At 39.7% G+C, this 8,814-nt stretch overlaps 1 protein-coding gene across 1 annotated transcript; it reads right to left on the bottom strand.

The window, feature by feature from the left end:
- Positions 1-856: 856 nt before the first annotated feature.
- On the bottom strand, positions 857-8,781 carry CCT5 (chaperonin containing TCP1 subunit 5). Its single transcript, XM_068396095.1, has 11 exons — positions 8,618-8,781; positions 7,718-7,778; positions 7,467-7,631; positions 6,770-6,968; positions 5,801-5,993; positions 4,802-4,951; positions 4,354-4,473; positions 3,757-3,942; positions 2,636-2,773; positions 2,065-2,245; positions 857-1,145 (listed from the first exon to the last, which is right to left on the bottom strand). The coding sequence occupies exons 1-11, from the start codon at positions 8,720-8,722 to the stop codon at positions 1,018-1,020; spliced, it is 1,626 nt and encodes a 541-aa protein (XP_068252196.1). The 5' UTR covers positions 8,723-8,781; the 3' UTR covers positions 857-1,017.
- Positions 8,782-8,814: the final 33 nt, after the last annotated feature.

An 8,814-nucleotide genomic window follows, 5' to 3' on the forward strand; every position in this document is an offset into this window, starting at 1 on the left:
CACTAGGAAAGACCTGCCAGGCTGCTTCAGCTCGCTTTTAAATCTGGGCACTGTCTGCTCCAGCAGTGACATGTGTATGTTGCCCTCCAATGGTGAACCTCATGTTCTCCCCAGAGTAACGGAGTAGTACTCAGAGACGTTGGGGCCTGTGGCCACCAGCCCCAAATACATGACTAGGCAAGGCTTTTATTTCCTGATGATTACTAACACACCATGATTAATTTCAATATCAGTGCTTGTCTCCCACAACCTTATCATAATTCAGATATGTTTGTTCTGTTTTATTTGACCAGAAACAGACCACAGCACAAAAATCACAATAGCGGTATTCCCACTGTTCTGTCAAAGCACAAATTCAATTACTCCTGCTGTGAAAGTGGACCAGTTTGAGCTGCACTGGTTTCATTTCGTTTGACTCAAGTGATGTATAATCATAGCAAATAATGATTAGGACGGGACCTGCTAAGCTAACAGCAGTCAGCACAAAAAAAGGAAGTTTCCTCTGTACTACTGTGGCTCTGAAACTAAACTATGCACGTAATGCAAATAACTGAGTTGGTATTTTCAATACTTCCTTATCTCTTGAAATCGGCAAAAAATTTGCACATTAGTTCTGGTCTACCACTTCTCAATTTCAATAATTTTCTGCTTACTTCACTGAAGAGTGACAGACCTCTTAACACAAGAACCTGTGGGCTTTGCTCACAAGCAGCTAATGGAGTTAGCTGCAGGAGCAATGAGAAAGGACCCATGGAATTTTATTACTGTGTTACCAATTTTTTTTCCTGTACATTCAAGAAGTGTTTTCTATGAATATTCACAAAGAAAAGATGCAACAATACTTGTGAAACAAGTCTTGAAATCACCAGTGCTAAAGTGTGTTTTTATTTTCAACAATTAGCCATTACAGTATCTGAAACAAAAAGTGTCCAAAATAAATAGCAGAAGATGAAGCATCAGAATACTACCGTCTTCACTACTGCTGTGGCCCCCTTAATGTTTCTTGCTGTTCAGCCTTCACTCTTCAGATTCCCCAGGCCTACGGATATCATCAATCTTCAGAATCATTCTAACCACCTGAGTCGCCAGAGAAATCTGCTGTTTTTTACCAATCAAGGTTTCTATAACATGCTGCTGCTTCATGTCTGCCAAAAAGAAGCAGAAGAATTAGATACCCTCCTCAAATCTAGATACAACATTTAATGTGAGATAGTAATTTCCATGTAACTTTAAAGAACATTTTACATTATTACTCTTGGCCACCATAGTTGACAATTTGTATAAACTAGAATTTTATGTCTGGGTTCTTACCAAAGACCCTGTAACATTACGATCCAAACTCTTTTCCCAACTAAGTCTTCCCCAATTGTAGCTTTTCACCTTTCTACATTAGTTTTTGAAGAGCAGAGTTTCCATACAAATATTAGAAGCACCCTAAGGGCTGAGCAACCACTAAAGAAGTTCAAATGCCGTAAAACAGAAAGACCTAATCAAAGAAGGGTTATGAATTTACATAAACACAATATCTTACATTGTGTTCCAAAATTTACCACCTTCTTTTCTGAAAAGAGCAACAGAGTAAGAGCGTGAAAAGTCTATGTTCAAATGAAAATAAGTTTTCATACATTGGTTTCTCAGTCTTCACATGCTTGTTACACGTCTATACGTGCATACGTACTGGTGTGAACAACACTATCTAAAGACACTTCCAACCTTTTGTTTACTTCTTCACAAGCTGTTTCTCAAAACAACTGTTTCTAGGGCTGCAGTGTGAACTGGATCACTAAAACGGCAGTATTTAAAACAGAGCCTGCTTCGCCTCATAGTGAGTAGCTTTTATTTCTGTACCCCAATGTCAAACAACATTGCAACTAATCTTGCCACCAAATAAAGGTTTTCAAGCTATCAGACATTTTCTCTCTGGTAGACATGCATGCATCTCTCCACCTGCATTCCCATTTATAAAGACAAGGGGCAAGAGCTGAGAGGCAAAACAGTAAGCGTTTTGATTTTTTGAGAAAGAAACACTGTTAAGCTTCTCCTTCTCCACACTGCAGTTCTTACCATTTGTTCCTTTCTGCAAACAATCGATGCCGAGAGCAGGATTATTTTCTTTCACTTGCCTAGCCCGCACTTCGGTCATAGTCTGTATTGGATTCATACCACTGTTCTCCGCAAGTGCCATGGGAATGACCTCCAGGGCATCTGCAAAAGCTCTCATAGCATATTGTTCCAAAGATGGGCACTAGGGGAAAAGAAATTTAAATTCATACAGCTATTAACTCCAATGCTAGTAAAGGTAGATTTTCACACTAGCTATAAAAATATATACATGATATGCAGATTTTCTTGGGAATATGCATCTCTAACCGACTGAATGCCTTTGGATGATAACTACTTGCAAATGAGAACAATTTTTAAGTGCTCTTATCATAAAAGGAAAACAGTACTGGTAACGACTTTTTACAGAGAGGGGAAGGAAAACTTTTAACATTGGTTATGGAACTTCCCGACATTTGCTGACAATATGCACTTTCTGGAAGCTCTCTGAAGTTTTTTTGGAATCTCTTAAGATGGACTTAATCCTTATTTTCCCTTCATAAATTAAAAGGAGTTGTAACTGTTCCTTTCTTACCTTGTCTGCTGCTTCACTGACTGCCAAGGCACAAGAAATTTCAGCTGCACCACCACCATATACAATACGATTATCACGAACAAGATTCCGGATTACACACAATGCATCATGAAGAGATCGCTTTGCTTCTTCAATAATCTGTAATTATAAAACAAAACATATTTTACAATATAAACAACTGAAGGCTATGAAGATATATTTCCTAATACAGAAAAGGAAACTGCAAATACACTGTACAATCTTTTCATGGCTCTAATGAAGCTCTACTGCTGCTATGTTATGCTATTTCAAAATATAAAATGTTAGATATCCAGTGGCAGAGAAGGAATAAAAAAAAATACACACCTTTTCAATGTTATTTGTCAAATCTGTAAATAGCAATGACAAAAACTTACATAAGGTTTTCAATCTCGCATATTTCCAAGACACAAAACACTTAGATTTAGATGCCAACATTATTTACAGACTGCAAATTGTTTCAACTCCCAACTTCAACAGGTGTAGATGGATTTAGCAAGTTATGCTAACCTTTAAAGCAGTATTTCTGCTTTCTTAAAGAACTCTTTGGACTAGGGGTTATGTTCTTTTCTTCCTAAGGTTTTTCACTCAAAGTAGGACTTAACCTAAATATAATTTAAATTTACTAACAGTACAACCAAGAACCAGGTTATGTACATAAGCATTTAAAATGGTCTCATTAGGTGTGTGTGGGGAATGTGGTGTTTTGTTTTGTTTTGTTTTTTTTTAAACAGAAGTGCCATACCTAGGTCTATAATAAAAGCCAAATCTTTCAAAAATGCTAATATGTCTTTACTCATAGAAGTGACCCTCCCATGACAAAAAAACAAATCACAGCATCCATGAGTAAAATTGTTTCTGTATTTACAAACTATATGGTCTAATAGTGAGAAAATAAAGTTTTCATTCAAAAACATAGAATGTGGATCTAACAAGTGACTTCTAACACAGAGTCATGTCTGCCTCCAACCCCCCCTCCCTTCGATTTGTCCACACTGCAAAGAAAATGTAGACAAAACCAATAAGAGTTAATACACTTTTGAAAGAAACTACACATTCTGCAACTTATGTATCCAACATTCATAACAAACTAAGCATCTCACCATTTTATTTCCTCCTCTGATGAAAATGGTCACAGCTCTGGAATTCTGACACTGTTCAATGACAAGCATTCTGTCCTTCGTTGTTCCAAAGGAGATCTCTCGGACAACACCCGCAAAACCCAGTTTCTCTGCCGTGAGTTCACAGAAGCGAGGAACAATGCGTCCTCCAGTTGCAATGGCGATTAACTGAAGTTAAACAACCATTAATTATTTTGAGAAGGCTTTTCCATTATGTGTTTCATAACATAAAACTAGTGGAAAAGAATGTCAAATGCCTACTCCAAAAGGTTATCTTTCCATCACTTCAAAGTATTTCAGGTGAAGCCTTGTTTCTGCAAACAGCAAGACTAAAGCAGAAACATTCCAAGCCACATAAAACTTTTAAACAAGCAACATGCATACACTCCAATTATAAACCTTAATCCCATTCATTGTAGGTTCTTCCCACAGATCCCCAATGATTTTTCTCCAATACCTACCCATACACACGATTACGCAGTTCTACCGAGAAAGCCTGAACTTCTAACTTGTACAGCGTATTACTTAACCCACGTTTGAGAACTGGTACAAAGTCCAGTTTCAGAAGATTTTACTTACTTCTATTTCAGGTCCACCAACCCAACGGACAGCAGGCAGCTCATTCTGGAGCAGCAAGTGATTTGCCTCATCATCAAAACCCCACTGGCAAATAGCAAGGTTTGCACCAGTGTCTTTTATCTGAAAGCAACACACAACATCAATCTTCTGATCAGAACTAACACAGTAATGAAAAAACAATCTCTTCATGGTTTTACTTCTCCTAATTTTCTCAAAACATAACTCTGAAAGAGAACCATCTGGTGTACATAGACATCAAAGTAAATTTCAAGCCAGGGTGGTATCTCTTTTTTACAGAAACTTAATTTTCATTCATAGCCTTACAATTGCTTGTATGTTGCCTCCTATAAGGATTATTAGCTCATTTCCAGAAATAAATCAATGCACTATGCTGTTCTGTGTAAAGGCTATGAAAAACACAGAAAACAGAAAGAATCTTAAAGACTACCTGTTTCACCATCTCTTCAAACTTCTCCTTTTCATATTTCTGCAGTGCCTTGTAATCTTCTACAGATGTGACATCAAGCTTATGCTTAGTTTTAGGCTTAGGTGGTTCGAACGGACAAGTAAGGATTGCAATTTTAGCATCTTTAAGCTCCTGTACAATTTAAAAAAAAAAAAAAGTTGAGTTTTGACATCAGTAACACCTCTTTCTTACATTTGCAAAACATACAGATATATCTGTAAAAACACAGGGATAGGAGGACAAATTCCACAGCTTCAAGACACTGTTTAAGCCCTTAACAATCTTTACCAGTGGTCTTTTTATAGTTTAATGTTTTAAAAAAAACCAAAACACTTCAATGAAACCCTTATTTGCCCTATCCACCGTGACCACTGAGAATACCACACACTCATCTTCGCCACCTTCTATGTACTACACAACTGATCTTCTCCATCAGTCTTCCTTTTCATAGGATAAACAGTGTCACCTACTAGAAAAATATTTTAGAACAGTAGAAATTTTAAATTCCCTCCATCTTTCTTGAAGCATGCAGCACAAAGACTTGTAGACCTTACCTACACCCAATATAATAAAAGGACAGCTTCTGGGGTGTTCCAAACAGGACAACATGACAACTCAAAGCTTAAGAAGCATTTCTTGATACTGAGTTGCATTAAGCATATTACACAATATGGATGATTATTTCTGCTTCAACATAGAACTCTGCACCTGTCCTCACTTAGTTGTACAGTAATTCTCCCCACCCCCTTCCTCCCCCATCATTTCTCAATTTCTCAAGATTGTTGTAAATTCTGACTTGGTCTCTCCCAACATGAAGGATGTAATGCTCCTCTCCCCTTTCCTGTTCATATATGGCTGAAAAACCAAGCCAAACCACAACACTGTTCAAATACTTAAGAAATGCCAGGACAGCATTTGAAATGGGCTACACAATCTTATTTAAGCCATTACAGATGAGATGCACACAGGGACATCACTTACTTTAGGCATCTGTGGATGACTGAAATCTTTATCCACAATCACTCCTTTAACCAACTGTGTATCTTCCAGTCTACCTCCCACTTTGCCTTGTACTTTTATCAGCTCAAAATCAACATCCTTACGCTCCATATCTGCCACTGTCAGTACAGCATTTACAGCAATTTCTGCCATTTGTCTGTGACAACGGTTAACTCTAGGGTCAAAAAAAAATACAATTAAGTTGCATTACATATCCACAATTTGGAAGAAAAAAGTGATTCTATCAATCTCGAACACAAAAAAGCATCACCATAGCTAACAACTGTTCTACACTGCATTAAAAGAGGGGGTCCTGTTTGTTTGTTTACAGAAATAAAAGATGCTAAATATAGCAGAAAACAGAACACGCGATATGGTTTGTCTAAGTAGTCTTTGTGGACATAGTCTCAAGATACAGATTTGAAACAAGTGAGGAGAATTAACGAAGAAGAAACATTCAAGTCACAGAAACCACTGTTAAGACAGCTCTGCAAAGGAAGCCCTTACAATGTCTGAATTTATACACTACACATAGAACCTATAATGAAAAATGTACTTATGGAAATATCCTACAAGAATTTTTTTTTTTAGGAAAAAAAAAAACAAACCCAAAAGAAACCTTTGGAACATAATTACTTTAAAAAGGTTTGCATTACTCTTGTAATTTGCTATGATGTAGACATCTGGAACTAACAGGTTAGAATGAAATTGATTTCGCAGCTGTTTAACCTCATGGAATTAACCCTTTAAAGAAAAAGGATTCACAATTTCTTATCCTGAGACATGAGTTCATTGAGAAATCAGCCAAAATCAAACATAAAACAGCATTCAGCAGCCACTCTGGTAACAGAAAGAATTTACTAATCCATCAAAACAACAGGATTTCTCAAAGTGTTTTTAAGGGAAACTTAAATATTCTTCTGAAGTTCTTCTGAAGTTTTTGTGACTTACACTTTAGAGCCTAGTGTTGTCTTTGCTGTCTGGATCAGAGGTTCAGTGTTCTGTGGATCAACTGGAAAGCTGTCACTGATTTTGTCTAGATGCTCAATAGCAATGCGGGCTGCCTGCTCATAACCGTCTGCTATTCTGATAGGGTGAATACCACGATCTAGTAGTTGCTCAGCCTGTTCCAGTAACGCTCCAGCCAGAACTATAAAACAAAATTTAAAAATAACATTTACTCTTCCACAGATTGAAGCACCATTTTTAATACATTATCATATGATTAAAAAGTACACCTCCTGATTTTTTCCTGTAATATTTTAACAGTTCAAGTTTTCTTAAATGACAGAACCCCCTACTTGCTATGCTTAGAAAGAAAACTGCATTATGTTAGACCAAAAAAAGGAGCATAAGAACCAAGGCGGGATAGGCAGAATGCAAGAATATTATGCAGAAAAATTTTGAAAGTACAAACAAGACTCTCAACACTAACTTAAAACGTTACCATACTTAGAAAAGACACATAAGAATCTTTCTGATTGAAAGATTTCTAATACAAGAACTGCCAAAAATACTGAACCAGTAAATACTCTAAAAACATGCTGCAGAAAAGCTACTGTTACTTCACACAAAAATTCTTAAAATAGCTGAAGCAACTTGATTTTAAAGCTGAAAAAGCTAAGTTCAATTTAAAATCTTTTTTTACCAACGACTCCAGTAGTTCCATCCCCAATCTCATCATCTTGAGATTTAGACAGCTCCACCATAAGTTTGGCTATCTGGTGATCCACATCCATCATATTCAGGATGGTAGCACCATCATTTGTCACAGTCACCTCACCGTCTTTGTCCACCATCATTTTATCCAAACCTAAAAAAAATATGCAAAGCATGAAGTGTAGAAAATCCCAAAAAACAATTACTGAGAAAGAATCATTAAAATTATTTCATTATTACCATTGGGCCCAAGGGATGTTCTCAGAGTACTTGCTACAGCCTTTGCTGCCATTATGTGAGACTATGAAACAAAGGAGAAATAAGTTAAATCACTGTCACGCATCCTGAAACCATAGTACCAAGCTAAGAAAAAGACAGGGAAAAATAGCTAACGCAAATAGTGTAATTTAACTGACAACACACAATTACGACTAAAAAAAAATAACCAATATATGCTTATTGTTTTTGTGCCAGAAACATTTCCCCTGCTTTTCTTGCACAGCTCGCACTTGCACCGCTAAAGCATGCAAAAGCAGGGCAGCTAAAATAACAGCCTCTTTAAAGCAGGGAAGCCACAGAAGCAACCAGCACTAAAAGAAGTAGCCAGGATTATTTTGCTCCACTCTTCCATCAGTATTTAAATCACACGCGCTCACACAAGGCTGCCTACTCGCTCAGCCAGGACTTTCTTGGGAACAACGACCGAGCTCCAGTGGGGGGGGCGGTGTCTAAGGGAGAGGGCTGCGGGGACCCTCCCTGCCCGCGGCGACGAGGAGCCACCGGGAGGGGCGCGCCTCACCTTGCAGGGGAGCCGACCCCGAAACCGTGCGCCTCAGGGGCGCACTCACGCCATGGAGACCCCACAGACGCTACGCGGCGGGCAGCGGATTCCCAGCCCCGCGGGCGATGCTTTCTCTCCCCCTCCATCCCTCCCACACCTGCGGGTCTAGACCAGACTTCAGGCGCCCCGCGCCTGACACGGGGCAGAAGACAAGCGCAGGGCCACCTCATCCCAACAGCCTCCATCCTCCCGCCGAGGCCCAGCGCCCGCTCCCCGCCCCTAACGGCAGCATGGCGCGGCGCGGCCCGCCCAGCGAGGGCTCGCGGACGGATCGGCGGCCCCGGCGGCCGCCCGCTCACCTTGAGCGCCTCGAGCCCCATGAGGCGCGTCTTGCGCTCCTGGTCCTTGAGGATGAGGAAGGGGCGCCCATACTCGTCAAACGCCAGAGTCCCCATGGCCGACATGGCTGCCGCTGCTCCCGCACGCCGGGCTAGCACGAGCCGGACGCAGCCTCGCCCGCCCCGCCGTGACGCAGCACGTTCGCCCGCGCGCGACT

The sequence above is a fragment of the Nyctibius grandis genome, chromosome 3 (assembly GCF_013368605.1).
Source record: "Nyctibius grandis isolate bNycGra1 chromosome 3, bNycGra1.pri, whole genome shotgun sequence".
Classification (NCBI taxonomy): Eukaryota; Metazoa; Chordata; class Aves; order Nyctibiiformes; family Nyctibiidae; genus Nyctibius; species Nyctibius grandis.